Genomic DNA, 27,744 nt, shown 5'->3' on the forward strand with positions numbered 1-27,744 from the left:
CCCACAGTTCCTTCAAAGACCAGCTTAGCACATTCCCAGGTTTTTCATGTCGTCGCCATGAGCCAGACTAAAATTTGTAATAAAAAGCCCTGAGTGGCAAAGCAGACAAGGAAGTCACTTGTTCCCAGGACGGTCAGATGGAAAGAAACCTGGAGGGTGTGGCCCTCCTGTAATAGCGGGAGGGAGGAAGGGCTGCAGGCAGGGGTGGGGAACCCAATGCTGCGGCTCGGAAGCCAGGGCTACGCGGAGAGCGGCCTCCGGTCCTCACAGGGCGGCTCTGGGGCAGGTGCGGGGGGGCAGGCCTTTATGCATCACCCCAAGGAGTGGGTGTGGGGAGACAGCGTCTGCACACTCCCTCTGATGGGCTCCTTTCAGCCCTCTGAGGTTCCATAGCTGGAGCTGTCTGGGGCAGGGGCCTGCAGGACGCCAGGCCTCTGTCGGCGGTGGGACAGCGTGGCCTCAGGTTCAGGCCGCTGGCCTCTGCCCGGGCACAGGGGGTGGCGTTTTCTTGTTCAGGTCACTCTCCTGTCGCCAGGGTCACCGGCCAGGTGGCGGCAGCCTCGGGCAGAGGACGGTGCAGCCAGCCCGCCGGGCCAGGCTCCGCACATGCCGACCTGGGCTCAGCTAGAGCCACAGCCCAGAAACTGGGGTGCGGTGCAGGGGGCCGAGGAGGCTCCAAGTGAGGCAGGGTCGGTGACTACCCGGCGGGCCTTGCCACGCCCAGCTTGGCCTCCAGGGATCTCTGGGGAAATGCGTACCTGCGCCCCGGTGCGACGGCAGGTCAGGGCTTCCTGGGCTTGGGTGTGGCAGCCCTGGCTCGCCTCGCGCATCTGTCCTCGACAGATAGGGAAACCGAGGCTAGCTGGGTTGAGGTCCAGGTCTTGGGCATTCGCTTGCTCTTGAAGCCACCCGCCTCAGCCCAGTTGCACAGGGCCTACCTCCGAGGCCAGGCAGGTCCCCCCCAGGCCTGCGGGCCCGGCCGAGGGGCGCGGTCACACACACGCGTGATCCCAGGCCCCTTCCCTGCGACACTCAGCCCAGAGGGGCCGTCGCGGGCCCGCCGGCAAGCGCTGCTGGTTGCAGCCGTCACGCAGACCTCCGAGGAAGGAAGAGCCAGGTCCAGCCGGGGAGGGGGTGAGAGGGTGGCCGGGCCCAGGTCTCCTCAGACCCCGCCCGGGCTCAGAGCCGCAGGACGAGCCCCCGGTGCCGTGGAGAGCAGGAGCTCTGAGCTGGACGGACACACGGCCAGGCGCGAGCACGCTTGCTGGCTTCAGCCCCTCCTTCTACAGAACTCAAGACTAAAGAAAACCGCTCCGGCCGGGGTCTCCAGCAGCACCCAGGCAGCGGCCGGAAGTGGTCAGTGGTGGCCTGAAGCCACCGCTGGGCCAAGACAGGGCAGGAAGGCCCCGCGTGGCCCTCTCCCTCCGCTCACCGCCGCCTTGGCCCCCACGCTGCCTGCCCCGCGCCGTGGCCGTGGCTGGATGTTTTCTCCAGGACCGAGCGGGACAGGCCACTGCCCTCAGCCCCGCCCGCACCGGGCCCAGCCGTGTCCTTTAGGACACATACGCACGTCCGCCCGCGAAAGCGCTCCGGTGCTTTGACCAGCAACACACGTGTCCGTGTTTCCAGTGTAATATAAGGCTTCGTTGAGCAGTATTAATGGATTTATTCCAGCTATATTATTAATTCTTTTGGGTAATGTAATCTTAGAAAAATGTGTTATTTTTTTAGCTGTGTTTTGGTGGGAAATGTTGTTTTTGTAACATAATAAAGCACCCTTTCCGATGACTGCATCTCATGACTGAACCGTCCCTGGGTTGTCCCTTGCTCAGAGGCAAGGACAAGGGGCAAACAGAGCTTGGGGACAGTCAGGAAACTGGGGGCAGCAGGCCCTGGTGGTTCACACCTGAAATCCGAGCTACTCAGGAGGCTGAGCCCTGAAGATGGCAGTATGAACCCCACTTGGGTAGGAAAGTCAGTGAGACTCTTATCTCCAATGAGCTTCTAAAAGGCCAGAAGTAGAGCTGTGGGCTCAAGTGTTAGGGCACTGCCTTGAGCAGAAAAGCTCAGGGATAGAGCCCGAGTTCAAGACCTAGTGCCCGCACCAAAAAAACTGGTTGCTGGTGGTTCGTGCCTGTCATCCTAGCTAGTCATGAGGCTGAGTTCTGAGGACCATGGTTCAAAGCCAGCCTGGGCAGGAAAGTCTGTGATACTCCTTATCTCCAATAAACTATTCAGAAAAAGCCAGAAGTGGAGCTATAGCTCAAGTGGTAGAGCACTAGCTTTGAGCACAAAGAGGCTCAGGGACAGCACCCAAGCCCTGAGCTCAAACCCTGGGACCAGCAAAAAAACAAAACAAGAGAGAGCAGGAAGTAGGCCATCCCACCCTGGAGGTTCTGTTGAGGTTCTGCGGCCTCAGTTTGTCCCCTGGGCCAGGGGGACTCGGGGATTCCCCTGAAGCCCAAGGGGATTGCACCATGTCTAGGGAGAAAGGCCCAGGGCAATGGCAGGCCAACGGGAGGCGGCGGGGCGTCAGGCTCCCCTGCTCGCAGGCAGTCGAGTTTCAGTGCGGTGAGGACACTCAGCGGGCTGGAGGGGGGTGGCTGTAGGGTGAGAACAAGGGACTTATGGAGATGGTCTGTGACGAATTCCTGCCGGGGGAGGGGATGGGGGGGGGGAAGCTGAACTCCCTTTTAGGTTGCCTTTGCACCTTCCCGCCCCTCGCGGCTGACTGCTGCTCATCAACACGGTCTGGGGGGCCCTCAGGACAAGTTCCAGCAACCGCTGGGCTGGGGCTGAGAGCAGAGGAACAGCAAAGGGCTGGGGCCCGCGATCCTGAGGCACTGCAGGGCCTTTGGAGCCCGGCCCCCAAGGTGCCCTGGCCGGCGCAGAGCCGCACCGCGCAGCGAGTACAAGTGGCCGGCAGCGCGTGTGCCCCGGGGGGTGATAGCTCCTTATTACAGACGGGGTCTGGGGGGCCCACGCCGCACTCTCCCGGGACTGTTCCAACCCTTTGCCTCTGCAGGGCTGACACCGTCTGGGCATCCTGGGTCTTCTCTCTACGGCATGAAGAATTATGAGGCAGGGGAAGTGGGAGCAAGAGACCAGGGAAACTGAGGAAAGCCCCTTAGCTACTGGCGGGTTGGTACAAATCCCCACCTAGGACGCCTGGCTGGGAGGCCCTCCTCACGCCCTAGGGGGCATCGATCAAGCTGAGCAAGGAGGAGGAGGAGGAGGGGGAGCACAGGAGAGCAAGAAGGGGGCCTGGAAATCTGTAGCCCACCGGCAGTGCTCGTGGGGTCCCTATTTTGTAGTCCTTTGGGGGGAGCCAGCGGTGCTGGCATCTGGATGTACCGCTGCCCCGCGCCCTCCCCAAGAGCACCTGTCCCGTGTGGCTCTGCTATCTGAGTTTCTCAGTCTTCAGGAAGAGGAGGGGCATTGTCTCCACGGGGGCCCCCGTCTCTGTCTCCCCCCCCCGCCCCCCCACCCGCCCCATCTGATCGTCTTTCCCCTTTCGCTTCTCCCGCGATCTAGTGCACGCTCTGTCTGAAACTGGACCTTCAGACCCTACGCCCCAACAGATGAGTTCCAGCCACTTGCTCCCGTCCCAGTGCAAGAGGCATGGTGGCAGGCCGAGAAAGGAGAATGGTTACAGGGCTCCGGCGTGCTGTGGGAAGACGGGGTTTCAGCCCATCTTTAGCCGACTTCCGGGATGCGGACAGGAGCTCTAGGTTTCACAGACAGAGAGCTGGGGACTGGAAGAGAGAGCAGTATGCCTACGTGTTAAATAGCCCCAGGGGGACCTGCCTGGTCCTTCATTCAGCGTTATTTTGGGACGCCATTGCCATCACCGCCACCGCCAGTCAGCACGCACAAGTCACTGTTGCCTGGCGGGTGGCCCTTCTGGAGACGGCTCTGGCAGTCTTGTCCCTTGTCACAGAGGTGTTGATCAGTCTTATCTTCCCTGGACTCCAAGGTGACTGCAAAGTGACTGCAGAGAGACGGGCTTGGACCAAGCTCACACGCTTTCCTCCTACTTGGGGTTAATTCCTGGGCCCAGCAAAGCATCGTTTAAGCACCTCTTAGCCAGGAAGAGCTGTAGCTTTCTCTGCAACAACACCCCGGTAAGGGAAAGTCACCCCTACCAAGCAACTTCCCATCAGAGAACAAATTCCCATCCCAGCACATTGGAGACCTGGCTCTTGCTAGGGACGTTTACATTCCTTTAAAATCGAACACAAATGTTTACGTTGTTCTGCACAAGGGATATTCTAGAAATGTCTTTGCACAGACACTCTGGCCAGAATGGCTCCCACTCTCCGTGTAAGAGTTCAGATGGCTTCCTGTGACTGCTTGGGCAGGGCTGGCTCCGTGCAGGCCAGCTCTCCCTTCAGGACTTTTCTGGCATCTTCTCCAAGGCCACATCTAGGGAAGAGAAATTACAGATGATTAAAAAAGAAGTTAAAACCAGGAGACTGTGAACGTATTACCCAAATAAAGCATGTATGTTTCATTTTAAGACATGGCGGGTAACCCAAGCACTGATGGCTCACGTCTGTGATCCTAGATATTCCGGAGGCTGAGATCTGAGGATCATAATTGAAAGCCAGTCCCGATGGGAAGGTCCATGAGACACCGGTCCCCAATTAACTGCCCGAAGTGCTGGAAGCGGAACGGTGGCTCAAGCCCTGAGCAAAAGAGCTCAGGGACAGAGCCCAGTCCCTGAGTTCAAGCCCCAAGATGGGCAGGACAAAAAGATCCCCGGCACATAGACTGTATAGCAAACAGCAAAACAGAGAAAGGAGCTGCTGGTGCTGGTGAGCGTAGGTCTGGGCAGCCAGACAGGTCTCTGAGTCATCAGAACGTCGGAGCTTTGGGTATTTTCCTACATCCGCACCCCAGAAGCAGCTAGAGGATCGCCTGGGGGTAAACACAGGGCAGACTTTTGCAGGCTTCCAGCAGCGAGGCAGGGAGGCACCTGAGACCGTGGGGACCAGGCGCCCATCCGCCCCAGGGAAGCCCCTGGGCGAGCCTCGTCCTCCGGCAGGCCCCGAGGCGCTCCCATAGCAGCCGCTGCCGCCGCTTCACACACGCGGCGACTGCCTCGTCCCCCCATGTCCCCTCCACCTCCCGTGGCAAGAGGAAGCCAGCAAGCAATGCCTGCGGGTGGCCCAGGGACAGGAAAGTGGAAGGCTGGGGCAGGAATGGGGGGTTCTACCTCAAGAGGAAGAAACGCGCAGCCTGGCTGGGCAGCCAGGGCCCACACGCAAGGAAGGAAGAAGGTGGGGCCAAGTGGAGTGGCATGCTCATCCGGGTCCCCGGGCCCGAGTGCCGCAAGCAGACGCGGGTGAGCCCACACCACCAGCCCTTTCGTCACCGGCCCTCATTCCCGTGGCCACTCACTTGGCTCTGTAGAACCTGGAAGGCAGCAGAGGACTCCCCAGGCCAACACGGCCTGCCGCTCACCCCCACCACCCGACTTGGGGCGTCTCCTGCTTCCTGGGTGCATTATCTGGTGCCAATACCAGCATTTAAACCCACCCCAAGCACATCCTCCGAACGTAGAGAGGAGCAGCCATGACAAGTCCACAGACTGCGGCTTCTCTGCACGGATGACACACAGGTCTCGGGATCACGTGTTCTGTTTAGTGATCCTTACACACTGACAGGAGCCTCGGGTCAGCACACCGGACGTCTCCGTGCGCGCTCTACACTAAGGGTCCTGCCGAGCTGGCTCCAGAAGACCCGTGTGGGAAGCAAAGGAAGGACAGTTTTCCAATGGGCCAGAGCGGTTGGAGATGCCGGCAGAGCCTGGGGCTCATCTCCTCAAATGCTTGGCAGTTGTGTGGAATCCAGCGAAGATGCTTCCAATTAGGAGTCGTTTAATCGGATTAATTAGGCTTGGATTATTTTCACGCAAGCTGGGTGCTGGTGGCTCACACCTATAATCCTAGGTACGGAGAGGAATGAGGTTCAAAGCCAGGCTGGGCAAAGATACTCTTCTCTCCAATTAACCAGCAAAAAGCCACAAGTAGAGTGGCTCAAGTGGTAGAATGTCAACCTTGAGCAAAAAAGCCCAGGGAGAACACAAGGCCCTGAATTCAAGACTAGGTGCTTACACATGCTCAGGAAGGAAGGGAGGGAGGGAAGGAGGGAGGGAGGGAGGGGGAAGAGAAAAAAGAGAAAGATAGATGAAAGAAAGAAATACAGAAAGAGAGAAAGGAAGGAAGGGAGGGAGGGAGGGAGGAAGGAAGAGAGAGAGAAAGAAAGAAAGAAAGAAAAGAAAGAAAGAAAGAAAGGAAGGAAGGAAGGAAGGAAGGAAGGAAGGAAGGAAGGAAGGAAGGAAGGAAGGAAGATTGCATTGTGGGGCACTGGTGGCTCACGCCTGTAATCCTAGCTACTCAGGAGGCTGAGATGTGAGGATTGCAGTTCAAAGCTGAGCTTTGGTGTCAGCAGATTCCGGGTCCCCTTCCCAGTGCTTTTCCTATTTGCAGAAAATGGAGGAGAATTTGACCTGCTCTGTTTCCATGGAGACATCTGTGATGCCACATTGCTCCTGCATCCCAGGAGAAGGGGGCCGTCGAAGCCGGTCCACTCTGGCCCGGCCCGGACCTCGGGTCCCGGCTCCAGGTCCCGGCGGGGCCGCAGCGCGGTCCTGGGGAGCATGGGCCTGCACGGAGCGCTCAGCTGGCAAAAGGAGAAAGCCCCGTCTTTCCGAACTTCCTTCCCGATGCTGCCCAGCAAGGGCAGCGTCTCCGAGAGGCACAGTCTCTCCCTGCACCCCATCGCTAAGGGCATGCGCGTTCTCCAGAGCGTGGCCACGCGGGACTCCCACGACCCGGAAGGGAAGCAGTGGGGGGGCCTCCACAGGTCGGCTCAGGTCATCAAGCGCTACTACTCCAAGATGGTAGGGGCCTGGAAGTAGAAGACGTCTCTAGGTGTGGCTTGGAAGGGAGGGCGAAGGGAAAGCCAGGTGGATGGGTCCCCTGCCCCATGGTGCGCTGGGAGGGGTGGCCAGGGGCAGTGGGGGGGGGGAGGCTGCTGGGAGGCCCCGGAGGCCAACTGGACACAGGGCGTCTTTGCTCAGGTCTCCACAAGCCTTGCAGAGTTGGGTGTGCGGGGGGGGGGGGGGGGCAGCCAGTTGCCGTCTCTCAGTGATGGGGTCTCATTGCTCCCCCCTGCCTCCCCAGAATGAGCTCAAGGACATTCCCAGCCCCACCGGCTTCGTGTCCAAAATGGAGGAACTGAGGAAAGTGTTCCTCATGCGGCCTGGATGCCCCCAGTTCAGTACCAAAGCCACTTCCATGTCATACTTGGGTAAGAGTCACGCCAGCGCCACCTGCCACCCGGAAGCCCTCAGCTCCGGCTGGGACTTCCACGGGGCCCTCGGCCCCCGCCCAGCCTTCCGGGGGGCTCCAGGAGCCGCTCTGCACACAGGCGCGCAGCGGGAGCTGCAGTAGCGGCTGGAAAGGGGGGGCGGATGGAACCACGCTCACGGCTCCCCCCACCCCATTACTGTTGCCATTTCCTCCCACCCTTGCTGCTTGCCAGCCGTGTAGAGCAGGGGAAGGAGATGGTTGGAGCTCCTAGAAGCTTCAGGAAAGAGGCCCTTAAGGCCTACAATGGCCCAGTAGGCACAAACACCCATAAGGAGCCCCGGAAGCCACGGCATCTAGCCCTCCTGCTCCTGCGGAGGACACAGGCAGCGGCCAGCGTCAAAGCCCCGTCCCAACTGCCCTGTTCCCTGACCTTGGCATTGCCAAGGGCCCTGTCGTGTGCTAGGGGAACAGGGGAGGGGGAGGCCTCCCACAGACTCTAGGGGACAAGATTCCTGATGTCCTCGCAGAGAGGAGTCTTAGGACACATCAAGGTAGAAGCCAAGGCCCAGAAAGGGCAGTCCCCACCAGAACGGGGTGTGGAGGAGTGTGCTGGGCCTGTGACCTTGGAGGGTGTCAGGTGGGAATGACTCAGGAGGAAACTCACCTTCCTGACGAGGAACCCTGGGTCCTGGGCACCTGAGCGATCGGTCATTCTGGCGGTTCCCTTGTTTGCCGTGATCCTATGGGTCCCAGGGTACCACGTCCAATCCATTTACTGAGTCTGAGTCATGGTGGTGAAGAGGTGTGTTTTCCTCGTGCATCCTTTTAAACAAAGGACCAGCCCCATCAGACGTTGCTTTAAGTCCGGTGTCCTTCCTGAAAATGAGTATTTTTCTTTTCTTTTTTTTTTTTTTTTTTTTTTGGCCAGTCCTGGGCCTTGGACTCAGGGCCTGAGCACTGTCCCTGGCTTCTTCCCGCTCAAGGCTAGCACTCTGCCACTTGAGCCACAGCGCCGCTTCTGGCCGTTTTCTGTATATGTGGTGCTGGGGAATCGAACCTAGGGCCTCGTGTATCCGAGGCAGGCACGCTTGCCACTAGGCTATATCCCCAGCCCCAAGTATTTTTCTTAAACACTCTGTGCCGGTCCTGGAGCTCGAACTCAGGGGTGTGGGCATTGTCCCTTCGCGGGCTCTACTTCTAGCTTTTTACTGGTTAATTGGAGATGAGTCTCAGGAACTTTATTGCCTGGGCTGGCTTTCAAACCATCATCCTCAGATCTCAGCCTCCTGAGTAACTAGGATTACAGGTGTGAGCCACCAGTTTCCTAAACATTTCTTGATCAGCGGGGTCATTTTACGAATGCGTCTCCCCGGGACCCACACCTTTCTTGAGCTATCCGCCGTAGGTTTCCGGCATGCAGTACTAGCTTGGGCCGGCCAGGCCAGGCCAGAGGGAGAGAGCTGCTTTTTTAACTTTGCTTGCGGCTCAGTGAGGGAGAGCGGAGCCCGTGCTTTCATCAGCTGCTGACTCTTACGCCCTCCCTGGGATCCCAGCCCGGCCCCGGGCCACACCGTCCTGATGAGAAGCGGCGTCCCTGGGGGCCGTCGGTGCCCGGCCTGAGGTCGAGGGGTTCTCCATCGCGTTCTGTCCATCGGACGCTGCCACTGCTCTACTCAGGCAGTTCACGGCGGCAGCAGGAGGTTGGAACTCGTGCTTTCGTTCAGGCCACTTCTGAATACGTCCTTGGACTGTGGGCCGCACCCGCCTACCGACGCCTTCTGAGTCGTTTGGGCGACAGTGAAGAGCCGCCATGCCCAGCTTGTTGACTGAGCTGCGGTCTCACTCCCTTTTCCCCCAAGGTGGGCCTTGAAGACGGAGATCTGCCCAATCTCTGCCTCTGCAGTAGCTGGCGTGACAGGAGCGTGCCACTATGTCCCACCCTGCTCCGTGTTAAGAGATAACGGGCACGACAGTCTCTTGGGGATGAGAGCCCTCTCCAGTCACATGTGGCACTTTGCATCCGCAGGCTCGGACAGCATGGTCACTCTGCCCATGGTCGTGTGTGCCAGCTCCCCAGCCTGGAGGGGGGCTGAGGAGCCTCTCCCGGACACTCGGGGCTCCAACATGAACGAGGATGGTGAGGAGACCCGGGGGCCCCGGGTTCGAGGCTCCCTTCCCCAGGGTCCCCTGTGCCGGCTCGCCCAGGCCCTGCTAAGCGGCGCGCTCGGCGTCCACTGAGCTGTTCCTTGCGGCTCAACGGCAGTTGAAGAGTTTGTCCCTTACTGAGGCTCCGAGGGGACTCCTGAGTCACCACGAAACACGTGGACAACGCCTTCTGCCACCGTGGCCCCTGCCTCCCCACTTGAGGAAACCTAGACTCCCCTCCGGCTTCAAAGCTAAAGACAGGACACCGAGGTCCAGGCGTGTGTGGCCCACGAGGGCCCCGGGCGGCTCCGGCCGCCCTCTCGCCTGCCTCCCAGGCTTTGGTTCCTTTGTCCTGGGAACCTGGATGAGCACCGTACCGCCCCGTCCTCCGGGCCAGGTGTGGCCAGGTGTGGTCGCCCCGGGAGGCCCCCGTCCTCCTGCCGCCTGCGGGTTAGGACGCCGCACACTTGGATGGCGGGCTGGTGGCAGGACTCAGAGACAGACAGATGCCGTGGGCACACACGCGCGAGTCTCAGGGAGGCCGAAGGGCGGGCGTCTCCACCGGCGGGACCAGGAGGGCCGCTGGCCTGCTGGCCTCTGCTTCCTTGACAGGGCCCCCCCTCAAGTTCAGCAGGAGCGCCTGCGAGCTCGGCTACCGGCAGAGGGAGGCCGAGGGCCCCAGCCTGAGCCGCAGCCTCAGCTTCATCCCCACGGCCTTCCTGGTTACTCCGAAGCGGAGGCTGCCCTGGTACATCTCCGTCATCCATGAGAAGGTACGGCCCGCGGGCTGCTGGGCAGCCGGGCCCAGATGTGGCCCAGCATGACCCCCAGGCCCCGACGTGGGCTGCTGTGAACCAGAGGTCTGACCAGTCGCTCTGTCCCCGTGTGTGTCCGTTCCAGAGGGTGCCAGTTAAAGCTGGCATGCACTTGACTGGCAATCACCCTATTATCTGTTGACCCAGAAATTCTCGCTTTGGAGCATGCATTCTAGATAATAGAAATAACAATTTTCAACTTGGTACACAGCGATTCATGTGTGAGACAACAGCTGTGGTGTTAGCCTTTCATTTATTTATTTTATTTTTTAATTTCTTACCAGTCCTGGGGCTTGAACTCAGGGCCTGAGCACTGTCCCTAGCTTCTTTTTGCTCAAGGCTAGCACTCTACCACTTGAGCCACAGCGCCATGTATGGCTTTTTCTACATATGTGGTGCTGAGGAATCGAACCCAGGGCTTCATGCATGCTAGGCAAGCGCTCTACCACTAGGCCATATTTCCAGCCCTTAAGGAGAGACTGGCTTGTACTTGTCTTATAATTTTTCTTCTTTTTCTTTTCTCTTTTTTTGGCCAGTCCTGGGCCTTGGACTCAGGGCCTGAGCACTGTCCCCGGCTTCTTCCCGCTCAAGGCTAGCACTCTGCCACCTGAGCCACAGCGCCCCCTCTGGCCGTTTTCCATAGATGTGGTGCTGGGGAATCGAACTGAGAGCTTCATGTGTAGGAGGCAAGCACTCTTGCCACTAGGCCATACTCCCAGCCCATATTTCTTCTTTTTCTAAACCCAGAGCTGGATCTTGAGGTCATTGGTTTGCTCCTTTTGTCCCTCACAGATGTATTCAATGCTATGAGTTTGACTTTAGCCACCGGGTAAGCTGCATTCTGCAGGTTTTGATACATTCAGTTCTAAATGCATCCTCATTCCCTGTGTGACTTCTTCTTTGATCTGTGAGCCATGGGGAGGACTATCGCTTTATTTGCACACCCCTTTCTAGAATATTCTGCTGGGAACTGGGCAATTCCTTTCCCACATTCCTCCAAGTTCAGAGATGGTTTGCTGAGACTTTGTTTCAGCTGCTGTTTTCTTGAGGATGTTGTTACTTTGTCTTCCATTCTGAGGAGCTAGGAGAGTTGAGACTTTGACAAAGGAAGGCTGAGCTGGCTTCCTGACAAACCTCCAGAGCCCCAAAGGTCTGGAAGGGGGCAGCTGCTTAAATGTGAACTCGAAGCCTGATACCTGTGTCATGGTCGGGGGAGGGGCAGGAGCCAGGCGGGTAGGGGGGGATTGGAGGGGGGAGCCAACTTCTTGGATCGGATCTAGTGTCTGCTCTCTGGACCTGGGCTCGGTACGTAGTTTGGCCTTGGGGTTGGGGTGGGGAGGGGGTCCCAGGCAGTAGGCCCACCCCTCCTGGGCCGGAAGCAGCTGCTCCTCCAGCGTCCGGGGTGGCATGGCGGGAAGAGTCCGCCAGGCGGGCGGCCTAGGGAGCCTCCTGCCTTTCCACCAGGACCACTCTCTATTCATGATGGGGAAAAAAATCCAGCGCCTCGCTGAGCTGGAGGCCCAGGTGCAGAGGAAAGACCAGGAGATCCAGGTGCTGCGGAGGGAGAGAGAGGTCCTCAAGAAGCAGCTCAAGTCCCTCCTCAGGAGCCGGAGCCAGGAGCTGCCCATGGCCTTTCTCAACAGGGTGAGCCGGCGCCCGCGGGCAGTGTGAGCACTCACCCCCCCCACCCCACCCCACGAGCGGCGGGCTCCGCTTCCGGAGCGCCCAGCCCGCCGGGGGCCCGCGAGCCGCCTCTCAAGCCAGGGCTGGGGCGGGAGGCCGGCCTGCGGTGGAGACACAGCGCCACCCACCTGCCTGTCTGGGCGGAGGCCTGCGTGGAGGCGGCCGGGGTGGGGCCCTGGGCTGCTCCCCTCATCTTTCCAAGAGTTGACTTCTTTCCCCAGAGGACACAGCGCAGACTCACGCCGGGCTGACAGGAGGGGCAGGGAGGGGGGTGCAGTAGAGACTGAAGACCACGGGCAGTGCCTCGAAGCTGCCCAGACCCGGCGGCCCCCTCCCAGGGCACTGGGTGGAGACTCTGTGTGTGTGTGTATGAGAGTATGTAACTGTATGTGTGTGTGACTGAGTTTCTGTGAGCGTGTATGAGGATGAGTGTGTGTGAGTGTATTTGGGTGTGATTGTGTATGTGCATGTGAGTATGTGTGATGGAATTTCTGTGTGTGTGTGTGTGTGTGTGCATGCGTGTGGGGGGGCGGGCTCCTCAACTCCTGCAATCAAGGACTCGCCTCACCACAGGGCTGCTGGCGAGGGCACTGCTCTCAGGGGGGGTCCGAGCCCTACTGTCCTTCTGGACTGAGCATCGGCAGCCCCCCCACCCTGTGGTGCCCTGCCCGACTCGGAGGACCTGGGGTGGGGCGTCCCGGGGGGCATCCCGGGGGAGGGGGGCGTCATCAGGCGGGGCATCCCGGGGGAGGGGGGCGTCACCCCACCGGGCGTCCCGCAGGAGTGGTCTGTGGGGCAGCTGGGCGTCCTGAAGAACATCTACAAGGACGAGGAGGAGATGCGGCACTGGATCCAGGTATGGAGCTGGCTTTGGTCCCAGCCCCCACCCCCCCAGTGGTGCCAGGAGCTAGTGTCCCCTCCTGCGGCCCTGGGGGGCCGGCCCTCCCCGAGTACAGGTGAGGGTGTTGGGGGTCAGATCACCCCTTGGAGGGCGCAGACGGCAGGAACAACAGTAGGTCCTGGGCTGCTTGGGCCTAAGTTGGGGCCGCCCCTCTCCTGGGGGTGGGGGTGCCCACCTCCCTGCCCAGCCCCCCTTCTTCCCCCCCCCCCCAGATGCAAGAGGCGTTTGCCACGATGGAGCCGGCCCAGGAGCAGCAGCTGGAGCTGGGGAGCGTGGAGGAGGAGAAGGGCCTGGAGGAGCCGGCCCAAGCCTCAGCGAAGGGCAGCGCGGGCAGGGCGGGGGTCCCCGTCTACAAGGACGCGGAGGCCAGGACGGAAGAGGAGGAGCAGCAGGAGGCGCAGCCGCAGGAGGAGGAGGGGGAGGAGGAGGAAGAGGAGGAGGAGGAGGACGGGGGTGGGTGGGAGCTTCGTGAGGAGGACGAGCACCCGGTCAGGAAGCTGTACTCGCTCACCGACTCCTTCGAGGAGGAGCTGCTGGCCCAGCTGGAGGAGTACGAGCGCATGCTCCTGGACTTCCAGAAGGAGCTCGAGCTCACCAGGACCCGGCACTCCCTGGCCGTAGGTGGGAGGCCGCGGGGGCGGCGAGGGGGCGCCCGTCCCTCCCTCCCCAGGGAGAGAGAGGGGGCCGGGGGTCACACCTGGCTTCCTCCCTCCACCCCCCACCCCCCTTGCAGGAGCCATCACATCCCTACACCGACAGATCGATTTCCAGGAGTCTCAGCTGCGCAAGGTCAACATGGAGAACGAGATGCTGAAGCGGGAGCTCCGGGAGCGGAAGCAGCAGCTGCAGGCCATGTCGGACAAGGTGCGGCCCTGAGCTCGAGGCCAGGGCAGCCGGGAGAGGCGGGGACCGGCCGGCCTCCTGGGGGCGGGGCCTCACCGCCAGCATCCTGAGAGGCGGGGACCGGCCGGCCTCCTGGGGGCGGGGCCTCACCGCCAGCATCCTGAGAGGCGGGGACCGGCCGGCCTCCTGGGGGCGGGGCCTCACCGCCAGCATCCTGAGAGGCGGGGACCGGCCGGCCTCCGGGGGGCGGGGCCTCACGGCCAGCATCCTGAGAGGCGGGGACCGGCCGGCCTCTGGGGGGCGGGGCCTCACCGCCAGCGTCCTGAGAGGCGGGGACCGGCCGGCCTCCTGGGGGCGGGGCCTCACCGCCAGCATCCTGAGAGGCGGGGACCGGCCGGCCTCCTGGGGGCGGGGCCTCACCGCCAGCATCCTGAGAGGCGGGGACCGGCCGGCCTCCTGGGGGCGGGGCCTCACCGCCAGCGTCCTGAGAGGCGGGGACCGGCCGGCCTCCTGGGGGCGGGGCCTCACCGCCAGCATCCTGAGAGGCGGGGACCGGCCGGCCTCCTGGGGGCGGGGCCTCACCGCCAGCATCCTGAGAGGCGGGGACCGGCCGGCCTCCTGGGGGCGGGGCCTCACCGCCAGCATCCTGAGAGGCGGGGACCGGCCGGCCTCCTGGGGGCGGGGCCTCACCGCCAGCATCCTGAGAGGCGGGGACCGGCCGGCCTCCTGGGGGCGGGGCCTCACCGCCAGCGTCCTGAGAGGCGGGGACCGGCCGGCCTCCTGGGGGCGGGGCCTCACCGCCAGCATCCTGAGAGGCGGGGACTGGCCGGCCTGGGGGGGCGGGGCCTCACCACCAGCATCCTGAGAGGCGGGGACCGGCCGGCCTCCAGGGGGCGGGGCCTCACCGCCAGCATCCTGAGAGGCGGGGACCGGCCGGCCTCTGGGGGGCGGGGCCTCACCGGCCTTGGGGGCGGGGCCTCACCGCCAGCATCCTGAGAGGCGGGGACCGGCCGGCCTCCGGGGGGCGGGGCCTCACGGTCAGCATCCTGAGAGGCGGGGACCGGCCGGCCTCTGGGGGGCGGGGCCTCACCGCCAGCATCCTGAGAGGCGGGGACCGGCCGGCCTCTGGGGGGCGGGGCCTCACCGCCAGCATCCTGAGCCCAGAGCTCCCGGCTGCTGGTGACAGCCCGGCCGGCCCCGGGGGGCTGAGAGGCCCCGCGCCCATTCCCTCCGGCCCGGTTTCCTCTCTCATGATGCCCAGACATCTCCCGGGGCCGGGGCCGGAGCTGAGGCCCATCCGTGCCTAGAGGGGTGATAACCCACCCAGCCAACTCGTGTTCCATCAAGTACTTTTAGGGTTGTTTTTTTTAATCTGAATTATTCATGCCTATCACAGAATCAAATAGTTCCGTTTATTTTTCTTTCTTTTTTTTCATTTTCTCTGCCACCCCCCAACAACCACTTTGGATGTTTCTAGCAAAGTCTTTAGAAATACCTGTGTCTTACCTGGGTGCTGGTAGCTTGCACCTTTAATCTAAGCCACTCAGGAATCTAAGATCTGCCATTGCAGTTTAAAGCCAGCCTGGGTAGACAAGTTTGTGAGACTCTTAGCACCAGTGAACCAGGAAAAAAAAATGAAGGTACGGCTCAAGCATAAAGTGCCAGCCTTGAGTGAGAAAGATGAGTCAAGAGTAAAGAGTTCAGGGGCTGGGAATGTGGCCTAGTGGTAGAGCGCTTGCCTCGTATACATGAAGCCCTGGGTTCGATTCCCCAGCACCACATATATAGAAAACGGCCTGAAGTGGCGCTGTGGCTCAAGTGGCAGAGTGCTAGCCTTGAGCAAAAAGAAGCCAGGGACAGTGCTCAGACCCTGAGTCCAAGGCCCAGGACTGGCAAAAAAAACCCAACACACACTTCTGTACTTGAGGAAGGATGCTTCTGATACCCTGACACGGTTCTCTCTGTTGTAACCTAAAGCCTTCCTCATTACCCTGCTGCCCCCCCACCTGCCGTTCACCCACCCCCCCATCACTGCGCACACTGAGCGCCCCGGGGGAGGGGGGAGGATCCAGCCACCCTGGCTTCCTTCCCCCACGTGGCGTGACTCCCGTGACTCCCGCGGGCTGTGTGCCGCATCGGCGAGCTGGGAGAACCTGACTTTTGTCCGAGGCCGCCTGAATCCTCCCCAGGCCAGGTCGGACGATCAAGGTCATGTTTTCATCTACCGTGGGAACCCTCGGTGGCCAATTTGGAAACTTCTGTCTCTAGTTCTGGAAGCGTTTATTGTTGTTTTCTCTTCCCTCCCCCCCCCATCCCATCCCTCCCCTCTTTATTGATTTGTTTTCCTGTGCTGGTATTGGGGCTTGAACTCAGGATCTCGAGCTCTCCCTCAGTTTTTTTCTGCTCACGGTTGGCCTCCTACTCTTACGGGTTTGAGGGAGGCGACTCCCCGTCCCTCCACGAGTCCACCACTCAGAGATAGTCTCAGGCAAAAAGATGGGTTTATTGGGGAAGCAAAAAGCAAGCCAACCGGCCTGGGACGCAGCGCAGACTCGGGAGCTGAAACTACAGTAGTGAAAAACAGGCTGACCGGCCAGGGACACAGTGCAGACCCGGGAGCTGCCATTGTGACCCCGAGCGCTCAAATTGGGGTTATAAAGGTAAAGGTGTGGCACAGATGTAGGAGGTTGACGCAGGGGGCAGAACACGCAACAAGCAAGTTAAGCCATTTACAGAAGCAGAATTTTGGGGTCAGGTTGACCTAATAATAAGATGGAGTCAGCTCTACTCCCCCCAACATTTCCTACCATGTTTCCCTAGTCAAGATGGAGTCAGCTCTACTCCCCACAACACTACCACTTGGGTCCTGCCTCTCCTTCGGCCTTTCTTTTCGGGTTACTGATTAACGTTTCATGGATTCGTCTGCCTGGGATGGCTTCAAACTTCAGTCCTCAGGTCTCAGGGCCCCAAGCAGCTAGGATTCTAGGCGTGAACCTGGAATCGTTTGTGGTTTCCTTACGTAACGCAGGCTGGCTTTGAACTTGCGACCCTCCTTGCTTTGTCCTCCGGAACGCTGGGACTGTGGCACAGCCACGGTTCTGCCCCTTGCCCTTCCACCCTTCACACGCCTTTCCGGTCGGTGTGTCTCGCTTCCTGTCGTTCCCGAGGGACTTGTGCTGCCCGGAGGCTCGGAGGGTGCAGGTACCCGGAGGACAGAGGCAGCTCCCTCCCGGCTTTCCTGCCGCTGTGGCCGGTCCCTCGTGGAATCCGGGAAACCAGACCGTCTGCCTGCAGACCCGGGCTCGCTCGCGCGTGCTCGCGCCTGGTGCACAGAGGGCTGGAGGTGCCCACACTCTGTCTGAGCTGGCGGGCGGGGGGGGGGGAGGGAGGGGGTGTGTGCAGACCCCCTGAGACCCCCTGGGTTCAAACTCAGTGCCACCACAGTGACACACCAGGCGCCGCCTCCCCCGGGCAGTCCCGATGCAGGTGCCGGGCTCTGTGGATGTCCAGACTTCCGACGCAGCCAAGCACCCGAGCTGGGCTGCCGCCTACTGAGCCCCGTAGAGCGAGCTGGGCTGCCGCCTTCTGAGCCCCGTAGAGCGAGCTGGGCTGCCGCCTTCTGAGCCCCGTAGGCACTGGAGAGCGAGCTGGGCCGGGAGTCAGCTCTCCCCACAGGCGCTGAGGGCTCCTTTGCTTTGATCTGTTGCAGCCCACAAGGCCAGGCTCCCACCCCACCCCCTCTCCACGGCTCCCCACCCTCCAGGGCCGAGGCGGGCCGGCAGGCAGCGGCTCCACGTGTCCTCTGACCCCTCTGTCTGCCTTCCAGTTCTCCAACCTCCGGGAGGATAAGAAGCACCTGGAGATGATGGGCCTTATCGAGAGGGAGAACCTCATCCTCCGCCAGGTGATGGCCGGGGGCGCTGGGGTTGGTGGGGTCACAAGGTGGGGCTGAAGCTCCTGGGCAGCTGAGCCCGGGCCTCTTTATCCAGACCCACCTGAGGGGCCCCTGGTGATGGGTGGGGGCTGGGCTGGGCCCAGAGAACCCAGTGGAAAGGCCGGGGGCCCAGGAAGGAGCCGTTCTGGCCACATGGCTGCTTGCCTGTGCTCTGGCTCTCCCCAGAAAGTGGTGAACTTGGAGAGAGACATGGTGGAGCGCAACCTGGCCATCTCGCAGCTGGACAGCAGGGTGGCGGAGCTGCAGGCGCAGGTGGACCAGAGCCAGGACCACCTGCAGCGGAGAAAGCAGCTGCAGGAAGACCTGCAGCTGAGGAACGAGATGACCCAGCAGGCGGAGCAGCAAGCCCGCGTGGCCCTGGAGAGCGCCCAGTCCCGGGTAGGCCCAGCCCCGCCCTCTGAGAGCCTCGGCCTGGGGCTGGCAGGCACGCAGTAGGCCCCTTGCTCGCCACGCATCCGGGCAGCTAGAGCAGGCAGGATCTCCGGCCTCGAATCTGAGCAGCCAACCATGGAGCTGACCCTCAAGGAGTGGGGAGATCATCGCGGCATGGTAGTTCACACCTGTAATCCCAGCTACTCAGGAGGGAGAGAGCAGCAGGACTGAGGTCTGAAGCCAGCGGGGGCAAAAAGTTAGCAAGACCCCATGTTAATCAATAAGCTGTGCATGTTGGTACTTGCCTGTGGTTCCAGCTTTGTGGGAGACCCTAGAAAGGAGGACCTGGCCAAATGAATGATGGTAGTAGTAAAGTAACCTAAGCAACATGGTAGAGCTCAAAGCACCTGTTTAGCAAGCACAAGGCCTTTAGTTCAAACCCCAATACTACAAGAAAGGAAGAAAGGGGGCTGGGGATATAGCCTAGTGGCAAGAGTGCCTGCCTCGGATACACGAGGCCCTAGGTTCGATTCCCCAGCACCACATATACAGAAAACGGCCAGAAGTGGGGCTGTGGCTCAAGTGGCAGAGTGCTAGCCTTGAGCGGGAAGAAGCCAGGGACAGTGCTCAGGCCCTGAGTCCAAGGCCCAGGACTGGCCAAAAAAAAAAAAAAAAGAAAGGAAGAAAGGAAAGGAGGAAGAAAGGAAAACAAAAGAGAAAAAAAGAAAGAAAAGAATGAAAGAGAGAGAGAGAGAGATGGCGGAGGGAATCTTCCTTGTTGGTTGATGGAGGAAGCGGGTCTTGGGTTGAACTGTTAAGGTGCAAAAAGCCAAGAAGGAGTTAGGGCAAGTGGAGGGAAGAAAAGTAGCAGTGGTCTCCCCCAGGCCCGCCACCCAGGGGGCAGGGCCGAGACCGGCTCATTTCACCCTCTAACAAAGAGTGGGACTGACCTTTTTTTTATTTTTGTCATTTTTTTTGGTTGTTTTTTTGCCAGTCCTGGGCCTTGGACTCAGGGCCTGAGCACTGTCCCTGGCTTCTTCCCGCTCAAGGCTAGCACTCTGCCACCTGAGCCACAGCGCCACTTCTGGCTGTTTTCCGTATATGTGGTGCTGGGGAATCGAACCAAGAGCTTCATGTGTAGGAGGCGAGCACTCTTGCCACTAGGCCACATTCCCAGCCCTATTTTTGTCATTTTTAAGGGTTATAACTACACAGTAATTATGATTTCATCAGTCAGGGCATGAGTACAATACTTCCTGGGTAGGATTGCTCCTTCATCTTCCCCTCTTTCCCCCTCCACAAGTTACATAGTGTGGGCTGGGAATGTGGCCTAGTGGTAGAGTGCTTGCCTCCTATACATGAAGCCCTGGGTTCAATTCCCCAGCACCACATATATAGAAAATGGCCAGAAGTGGCGCTGTGGCTCAAGTGGCAGAGTGCTAGCCTTGAGCAAAAGATGCTCAGAGACAGTGCTCAGGCTCTGAGTTCAAGCCCCAGGACTGGCAAAAAAAACAAAAAAGAGAAAGAAAGTTATGTAGTGTATATTTTACCCTGTGTGTATGGAATACAGTGACTGTATTTGCTCACCCTTACTCCCTCTGTACCTGGGTCCCCCTTTGCAAAAGAAAAACAGAAGAAAAAAACATGTTTCTACGTCTTGGAATTTTGTTTGGTAAAGAGTGCGTTAGATGTTCAGAGGAAATACGCATTTCAATGCCTCCCCATGGAATCACCTCCTTTAGTCAGCCTGTTTGTGTGTAAATGCACAGGTCCCCTTAGTTTACCATGCCCCGGTGTATTTTAGATCTAGCTTCCGTATATGAGAGAGAGCGCACACCCTTTGTCCCTTAAGCTTGGCTTACCTCACTTCATACCATTTGTTCTAGGTCCACCCATTTCTCTGAAAATGGCCTAATATTATTATTTCTGATGTATGATTAAAATTCTACCGTGTATAGGCACCACATTTCCTTGATCCCCTCATCTAATGTAGGGCATCTGGGCTGTTTCACAGCTTGGCGATTGTGACTAGCGCAGCGGTGAACACGGATGTGTCATTACCGTATCCGGGCTCATGACGTTCCGGGTCGATGTCCAGGAGTGGTTTGGCTGGGTCATAGGGAAGGTCCAGCTTTCCCTTTTTTGAGGCAGCTCCAGACTGCTGTCAAGAGCGGCTGTACTGGCTTGCATTCCCACCAGATAAGGTTCTTCCCACACCCCCACCAGCTTTTGTTGTTCAATGTAACTCGGGTGAGATGGAATCTCAGTGTTGATTTCATTTGCACTTCCCGTATAGCCAGGGAAGTTGAGCATTTCCTCAGGTGTCTATTTGCCATTCTTCTGCTTATGAGAAGTCTCTCTTTAGCTTCTTTGCCCATTTATTGATTGACTTATTAGTTTTTTTTGGGGGGGGAGTTAACTTTTTAAGCTCCTTGTATATTTTGGAGATTAGGCACTTGTCAGATGTATTGCTCATAAAGATCTTCCCTAGTCTGTTGCCTGTCGTTCTAGTTTAGTAACTATATGCTTTGGTGTGCAGAAACTTTTTATTTTGTTGTAATCCCATTTGTCAAATTTTCTGTGTTACTGGAACTCTTTTCAACAAGTCCCTGCCTATGCCAAGGAGTTCTAGTGTTTTTCCTCCTCCATCTTGCAGTACTCTCAAAGTTTCAGATCTGAAGTTGAAATCTTCGGTGCACTTTGAGTTGATATTGGCACAAACAGGAACCCAATTTTAGTTTCTACAAAAGGATGTCCAGTTCCCCCAATACCAATTATTGAAGAGAGTATCTCTTTCCCAACATATATTTTTGGGTCCCATCTCAAATATCAGGTAAATATGTGGGTTTATTTCTGAGTCTTCTTGTTTGTTCTATTGGTCCTTATGCCTGTTTTTGTGCCAAACTGTTTTTGCTATTATAGCTTTGTAGTAAAGTTTGAGAGATCTGGGATTGTATTACTAACAGCATTGCTTTTTTTTTTTTTTTTGCTTAAAATTGCTTTGGCTATTGGAGGCCTTTGGTTGGTCCATGTGACTTTTTGGATTGCTTTCTCTATCTCAGTGAAGAATGTCATTGGGATTTTTATGGGGCTTGAGTTGAATTTGTAGATCATTTTTGGCAGTGTGGCCGTGTTCAGCATATAAATGCCACTCTAAGATCTTTGAGCTATAAGATCTTGCCATCTGTAAATAGGGATAGCTGGACTTGTAGTCCTGTGTGGACCCCGTGTGTCTTCCTTCGCTTTATCTTTGAGTGGATTATTAACCCCCTTTCCCAGGCAGGGAGAGGGAAGCGGGGGCGGGGGTGGTGGTGGATGACCCACTCACCTGCCCAACTGGCAGCCGGGCCAGACCCTGAGGTGGTGCCGAGGCCCCCGGAGATGCCACGGCCATCCGCCGCCGGGACTTGCTCCTGGCCACCAGTGTGAGCACGGGGCAGGCAATGTCCTGGCTGGTCAGGAACTCAGCACCAAGCTGAAATGCTGTTCCCAGCCACTCCTGATTCCGAATGAAGCAGAGAGCAAGGTCTCAAACACGTGGCTGTTGAGATATTGTCTTCCCCTTCCACCAACTTAACCCAGTTGTGCCCTCATGCAATTGGGCTCTGGACTGGCCGAAACAGTGTCACTGAGGCCCACTTCTGCCATATTTATAACAATAATAATGTTGGGCTTGAACTCAGGGTGGGAGGGGTGTCCCTTAGCTTTTCCACTCAAGGTTGGTGTTCTACTACTTGGGCCATTTCTGGATTTTTTGGTGGTTAACTGGAGATTAGAGTCTCATGGACTTTCTTTCCAGGCTGGGTTTGAACCACCATCCTCAGATCTCAGCCTCCTGAGTAGCTAGGATGACAGGTGTGAGCCACCAGTGCCTGGCTAAAAGGCTTTTTGCTTGTCTTGGGGCTTGAGCTCAGGGCTTGGGCAGTATCCCTAAGCTTCTTTTGTTCAAGGCTGGCACTCTATCAATTGAGCCACAGATCCACTTCTCTGGCTAGATTTTTAAATGCCACAACCCAAGGGCCACAAGTGTGTGAGCTCACACTCTCTGTCACACTGGCTTTCTGGAGAGTGTCCTGAGGGCCAGAGCATGCTTCTTGAAACTCTTTGGGGGGAGAAGTGGATGCCCTTGGGGTTGTGAACAGCTTTGTAATGTTTTGAGTTTTAATCATGGGTGTCCCTACAGCTTGTGGGCAAGTGCTCCACAAATTGAGCCTTACCTCCAGCCCTCTTTCACTCGGGCTTTTAATTTTCTTCCCCCAAGTAAGACCTTAGGTTTTGGCCCGGGGCCAACCTCAAGACCATAATCCTCCGGCCTGTGCCTCTGGCGTCCCTACCCATAGCTAGGATCCCAGTTGCGCACTGCCGAGCCGGCTTACTGATCTGAGATGCGATCACGCTGAACCTCCTAGCGAGCAGAGACTCCAAGCAGGAGCCTCCGCTCCCAGCTATTATCTTATTTTGTATGGTGCTGCAGATAGACTCCAGGGCCTTGCGCACTAAGCGAGCACTCTGCCACTGAGCTCCATCACATCTATAAAACCATGCAGATTTTACTTTTCCCATCCTAAGAAGAACAGATGAGTGGAAGCCTGGTGAAGCCTTAGTCTCTGATTCTAGGCGAGCCTGGACCTGGGTTCTGACCTGGGCCGGGCAACCGCGCCCCCGCTTTGCTTGCAGCTGGAGAGGCTTCGGAACAAGGTCATCCAGGCCGCCTTCAGCGCCAGCGGGACCAAGGCCACCACCGAGATCTCGGACAACTCCATCCTGGAAACCCTGCAGGTGCGCGCTGGGCCTGGCCGCCTCTGCCTCCTGGGGCCCCACCTGCAGCTGGGGGGGGGGGGCGGGGAGACCTGGGACGGGTGCAGAGAATGCTGCCCTCCCCTGGCTGTGCCACCTGTACAGTGTGACCTCACAGGGAGGGAGCGCGCTGGGCTCCCAGAGCAGGGAGATGGGCCGGGGTGGAGGGTTTCAGCCATGGTGGTGGGGGTTAGCTGTGGCTGGGAGGGGGGTGGGAAATCAGCTGTGGTGGTGGGGTCAACTGTGGCCATTGGGGGTCAGCCATGCCCGGGAGGTGAGCCGTGGGGGAAGGGGGGTCAGCCGTGCCCGGGAGGTGAACTGTGGGGGGGGGTCAGCTGCGGGGGGGGTCAGTCATGGGGGGGGTCAGCCGTGCTCGGGAGGTGAGCCGTGGGGGAGGGGGGGTCAGCCGTGCCCGGGAGGTGAACCGTGGGGGGGGGTGTCAGCTGTGTGTGGGGGTCAGCCATGGGGGGGGGTCAGCTGTGCTCGGGAGGTGAGCCGTGGGGGGGGGCAGCCGTGGCCCGAGTGTCTACACCACAGGAAGGGGAGGTGTCAGGACAAGCACTTTCTTGTCAGTGTTCCTTGCACACCCCTGGTGTGGCGCGTTCTGGGACGGGGGGGGGGGGGCTGCAGAGTCAAGGTGGGCGAGAAGGCCACGGAAGGCTGTTTCCTGTGCAGAAAATCATCTCGGAAAGAAACGAGTTCTACAACCAGCTGAAGCAGAAGGGGGTCAAGGTGCCACCGCTGCAGCCGTCGGACAGCTCCCTGCCCACGAAGGTCAAGAAGGTTACTTCCAAGTAGGACGAGGCTGGGCCCCGGGCAGGAGGCCGGCCCAGCCTGGGACCCTGGGACGCGGCCGGAAGCCGCCTTGGGCGAACCACTCTCTGAGACAGAATTAAACCCTAGTGTTGGCTGTGGTCTCTTCTTCCCTGGTACCCACCCCCAGTCCAGAGCTCCCTCACCACTCCTCCCCGAGCCCAGGCCCAACGGGGTCGCGGGGTCGCCTCCCAGCCCCCACCCTGCAGGAGGCCCGAGCCTGGGCTGCTGCGGCTGACCTGCAGCGCCGCCTCCTGGCCTCCCCAGCCACACAGACTTCTCCACCTGAGGCCCCCCCCCCCCCGCCCACCCCGCAGGGCCTCCCCTGACTGGCCTACAGCTCCTAACATTCTGATTTTCGTGGCACTGGGCTTTGAACTAGCTCCTCTAGGCCGTGCCTCAGGCCCAGGCGGGGGTGGGAGGCGGGGGGAGGGGGGATGGTGGGGGGCAGAGGGTGGAGGGAGGGGGGGGAGGGAGGCCTGTCCTGGCTCTGCTCCCAGCCGTTCCGACAGCGTGGGCCGGGGGTCAGAGACCGAGTGCCCAGGAAGGAATGCCGGCCGGTCCGCCCTGCCCTCCGCCCGCAGCCCGCGCGGGACCCGGCTCCCGCGGGCACCGGCCCTGCTCAGCGCGGACGAGGGCGGCCCCGCCACCGGGGTCCTGGTTCTCCAGGAGGCAGCCAGGCCACCGCCAGCCGGGCCTGCTTCCCCTCGTCCCCGGATTCTGAACGCGCGGCGGCTCCGGGAGCCTCGGTGGCGCTGGAGCGGATCCCGCAGACCCCGCCCCCCGCCCTTGGCCCCGCCCAGACCCCGCCCTCCACGCAGGCCCCGCCCCAGCAGTGACCGGGCTCTCCGCTTCCCCGCCCACCTCGCTTGGCCCCGCCCACACCCCGCCCCCGCCCCTGGCCGTCCCGGCCCCCGGCCGCCCCAGTGCGCTGGAGAAGCGTCTGCAGCGCGTGCAGCGCCCCGGTGGGGGACGCAGGTGAGACTCCTGGAGACTCCTGGGGAGGCCAAGGGAGGAGGTGGGCCTGGGCCCTCCACGCTGGGGCAGGGGGGAGCAGAGCTCCCCGAGGCACGTCCCCCCAGCCCCCGCTAGAGGGTTGCCCCTGGTTGGGGAGGGCAGTCCAGTAGGCCCCCCGAACTGCCCGCCCGCCCTCTCCAGGAGCCCGCGGACACCCTCAGGACCAGCGCCGCTCCTCTCTGCCAGCCCAGGACGCCTCCCGCCACCTTCGTTTATTTTGTGTTGTTTTATTTAAGGCCGAGGCATCCTCTGGCACGTCACACCTGGGCCTGGCCAGCTCAGAGGCGGTGGGAGCCCCTGGCCAGGCTCTAACCTCCTACCTGGGCCCAAAGCGGCGGCTTCCAGACTTGATCTGTAAGTGTGGGGTCTCCAGAGGCACTTTGGGGCCAGTGGGGAGGGGCTGCGTACCACTTCCGGCCTCACACCCTCCCAAGAGGGGCCGAGAGCTGGCTCCGAGGGGCCCTGGCAGTGCCTGGAGCTGTTGGGCAGACCCGGGGTGAGCAAGGGCCTGGAGTGCCTGGCTCGCGGCTCCTCACTGGCTCCTGGTGGCCTTGCCCAACTGGGTAGTCTGGGAGCCATGTGTTCTCTGCCTTCACCCCAAATAACAGGCTCCCACTGTCCACGGCTGGAGACAGTCAGGGCCGCCCTCCTCACACCCCGAGGCCTGTGGGGGGGCAGCAGCTGCCGTGAATTTGGAGACGGCACTAGCTTCGGGCTGTGCTGCTCCTGTACCTGGGCTGCCTGCTGCCTTCCCAGCCGAGTAGGTACGGAAGGAGGGGGAAAGGAAGGGGTGGCTGCTAGGCAAGATCAAAGAGATGAAAGGAGGCAGCTCAACAGATCAGATCTTACTTTAATCATCACTGCAGAGGGGCACGAAGTACACTGGGCAGTCAGATACAGGGGTGCAGAGGAAGGGGGGTCTGGGGCCTAAGGATAGCAAAATGAGGAAATTACCAGTTTCAGAATTGGGCAACCACCACAGAGGCAATGGACACTTTTAGAAAGGACCGGGGCTGATGTTTCCCCAGGCATCGGCCCTCCGCGGGTGGGGGCCCGTGGGCGTGCGCAGCGTGGGCTTTGAGAGCAATGCGGGCTCCCCCCGTGGCCACTGGTTCTGGAACGTGCCGTGTCCCCTGACGCACCAGCGCTTGGCCCACAGCGACTGCCTTGGGGAAGGAGAGCAAAGGCATCACGCGGATCGTAGCCCAGCAGCCGTCACGTGCTGCCTTCTCGCTACTGCCAGGGGCAAGACGGGAGCGTGTGCCCACCCGGAGGGGCAGGTGAGCCGCCGCCGGCCGCGGCCACTCTCCGGGGAGCCCTCGGCCGGGCAGCGTCCACCCTCCAGGAGCCGCTGCAGGCCCAGGGCCCAGCCAGCAGCTCCCACCTGTGGCTCTGGAGCCCAGCTTCTTAGGCTCCTCCTCCCTCCCCCCACTGGCCAGGGCAGACTCGGATGCAGGACGGGAAGCGAACAGCAGGGACACCCGTGTCCTGAGTGCCAACGCTGGCTTCTCACAGAACCGTGGCGGGCTGAGCACTCAGGCCCGTGTGCGCAGCTCGGTTTCCCGGCGTGAGGGGCTGCTCGCCGAGGCAGCCCCTGGAGGGCTGGATTCCCTGAAGGGACACTGAGGACCTGACAAGGGCGACCGGGCCCCATGCCTCAGCTTAGGCGAGCGGGGGCCACCCGAAGGCCCACCCACACTCTGGGTACACAGGAGGTCTTAACAGAGGTCAGAAGGTAGAGTCACTCTGATGTGACTCTGACCCCTATTTCAGCCCCAGCCTGCTCTCTGCTCTTGGGGTGCCTGGCACCATGGAAAGCTCCGGGCTGAGTCCCAGCCCCGTGAGCCAGAGCCCAGCGGGACCGGATCTCATCGTGGGGTGTCTCCTGCCCCGGGCGGTGTGGTCTCCTGGACGACGTGGGTCCCCCGGGGGCCTGGCACAACCCCTGTGCAAGACTGGGTGGACGAGTGGGGAGGGCGGAGGCCGCGCGGGCCTCTTCCCTGGCAGGCGGCACCCGCCGTACCGGCCGCTGCCTCCTGCCCACCCCTGGCCTTGCCGGCCTCCGGAGAGCAGCCCTGGGCTCACCTGCAGGGCTGAGGAGGAAGAGTGATCGGCCGTGGCGGCTGGGCCTGGCCACTGGGCCCAGGTGTCAGCCCTGTGCCAGCCTGTCCCGCCAAGTGCACCAGGAGGAGGCCCCAGGGGCTGCTCCCCTCCTCGAGCCAGGGCTGGGCCTCCGGGTCCCACGTGATCCTCGGCCGGTCCCTTTCCCCCGGCGGGTCAGGCGAGCACAGTCCGTCTTTGTCCTCTCCTCCCGCAGGCAGCCGGGCCGCCCCGTGTGGGGCTGCGCTGAGCGGGGCCTCCAGCTCCCCGCCCGGGCGGCATGCAGCCCCCGGAGAGCGGCGTCCACTACAGCAGGTGGGACGACAGCCTTCGGGACGAGGTCAGCGTGGCGGCCGTGTCCAGCACGGAGGCGTCCTGCTGCAGGAGGTGAGGCCCCACGGGCTGCTCCGCACACGGAGCCCCGGCGGGCCGGCCCGCTCCGCGCCCGGCGCCCCGCCCCCAGCCTTCCCTTGGCTTCCAGCTCCGGGGGGCACCCAGGCCTCCCGACCCCGCGGGAGGCCCCCCAGGGCCTGGATCTGGACTTTCCGCCCCAGCCCGTCAGGAGCACACCCAGGGGCCCTACCCCTGTCTCGGCCGGGCCTTACCTCCTGCTGCTTCTCGCTCTAGGACCTTCCAGAAGCTCTGCACAGGCAAGCTGGGGGTCGTCATGAAGGTGCTGGGCGGAATAGCCCTTTTCTGGGCCATCTTCATCCCGGGCTACGTCACTGGCTACTATGTGCACAAGTGCAAATAAATCCTAAGTCACACGCTCGAGGCTGGCCACAGGCCCGGCACGGGGTCGGAGGGTCCCAGGAGGCAGCGCACACGCACACGGGTGTTGGCTGCGGGCCTGCCGTGCGTGGCGTGCAGGGCTGGCCCGGGCCCACACGAGAGCCGCACCCCCGCAGCACGTGGGAGTCCTTCATGGGGCACGAGACGCAAGATCGGGCGCGGCTGGAAACCGGGGTGCCCACGAGATTCTGG

General features: G+C 60.6%; 2 protein-coding genes across 3 annotated transcripts; both read left to right on the top strand.

The window, feature by feature from the left end:
* The first annotated feature begins 5,302 nt into the window (after nucleotides 1–5,302).
* LOC125354432 (coiled-coil domain-containing protein 27-like) lies at nucleotides 5,303–23,628 on the top strand. Its single transcript, XM_048350007.1, has 16 exons — nucleotides 5,303–5,561; nucleotides 6,495–6,907; nucleotides 7,203–7,456; nucleotides 7,552–7,630; nucleotides 8,873–9,116; nucleotides 9,346–9,456; nucleotides 10,077–10,237; nucleotides 11,744–11,944; nucleotides 12,744–12,818; nucleotides 13,076–13,228; nucleotides 13,289–13,484; nucleotides 13,597–13,727; nucleotides 17,533–17,610; nucleotides 17,827–18,039; nucleotides 22,711–22,812; nucleotides 23,506–23,628. The coding sequence occupies exons 1-16, from the start codon at nucleotides 5,303–5,305 to the stop codon at nucleotides 23,626–23,628; spliced, it is 2,793 nt and encodes a 930-aa protein (XP_048205964.1).
* Nucleotides 23,629–24,999: 1,371 nt separating this feature from the next.
* On the top strand, nucleotides 25,000–27,527 carry LOC125354502 (small integral membrane protein 1-like). Of its 2 annotated transcripts, none has more exons than XM_048350129.1 (3): nucleotides 25,000–25,014; nucleotides 27,034–27,147; nucleotides 27,388–27,527. In XM_048350129.1, the coding sequence occupies exons 2-3, from the start codon at nucleotides 27,041–27,043 to the stop codon at nucleotides 27,512–27,514; spliced, it is 234 nt and encodes a 77-aa protein (XP_048206086.1). In that variant the 5' UTR covers nucleotides 25,000–25,014; nucleotides 27,034–27,040; the 3' UTR covers nucleotides 27,515–27,527. The 2 variants fall into 2 exon arrangements, with proteins under 2 accessions (XP_048206086.1, XP_048206085.1); XM_048350128.1 differs by lacking the exon at nucleotides 25,000–25,014 and adding an exon at nucleotides 26,842–26,941.
* Nucleotides 27,528–27,744: the final 217 nt, after the last annotated feature.

This window comes from Perognathus longimembris, chromosome 7, assembly GCF_023159225.1.
Source record: "Perognathus longimembris pacificus isolate PPM17 chromosome 7, ASM2315922v1, whole genome shotgun sequence".
NCBI lineage: Eukaryota > Metazoa > Chordata > Mammalia > Rodentia > Heteromyidae > Perognathus > Perognathus longimembris.

What these genes read in the sequence shown, in the direction of transcription:
- LOC125354432 (XM_048350007.1), top strand. Translation starts at nt 5,303, where the DNA reads ATGCTCATCCGGGTCCCCGGGCCCGAGTGCCGCAAGCAGACGCGGGTG. An exon ending in TCTGAGTCGTTTGGGCGACA is followed by an intron (nt 9,117 to 9,345) that starts GTGAAGAGCCGC and finishes TTGCATCCGCAG; the next exon opens with GCTCGGACAGCATGGTCACT. An exon ending in CTCCAACATGAACGAGGATG is followed by an intron (nt 9,457 to 10,076) that starts GTGAGGAGACCC and finishes CTTCCTTGACAG; the next exon opens with GGCCCCCCCTCAAGTTCAGC.
- LOC125354502 (XM_048350129.1), top strand. Translation starts at nt 27,041, where the DNA reads ATGCAGCCCCCGGAGAGCGGCGTCCACTACAGCAGGTGGGACGACAGC. An exon ending in GAGGCGTCCTGCTGCAGGAG is followed by an intron (nt 27,148 to 27,387) that starts GTGAGGCCCCAC and finishes TTCTCGCTCTAG; the next exon opens with GACCTTCCAGAAGCTCTGCA.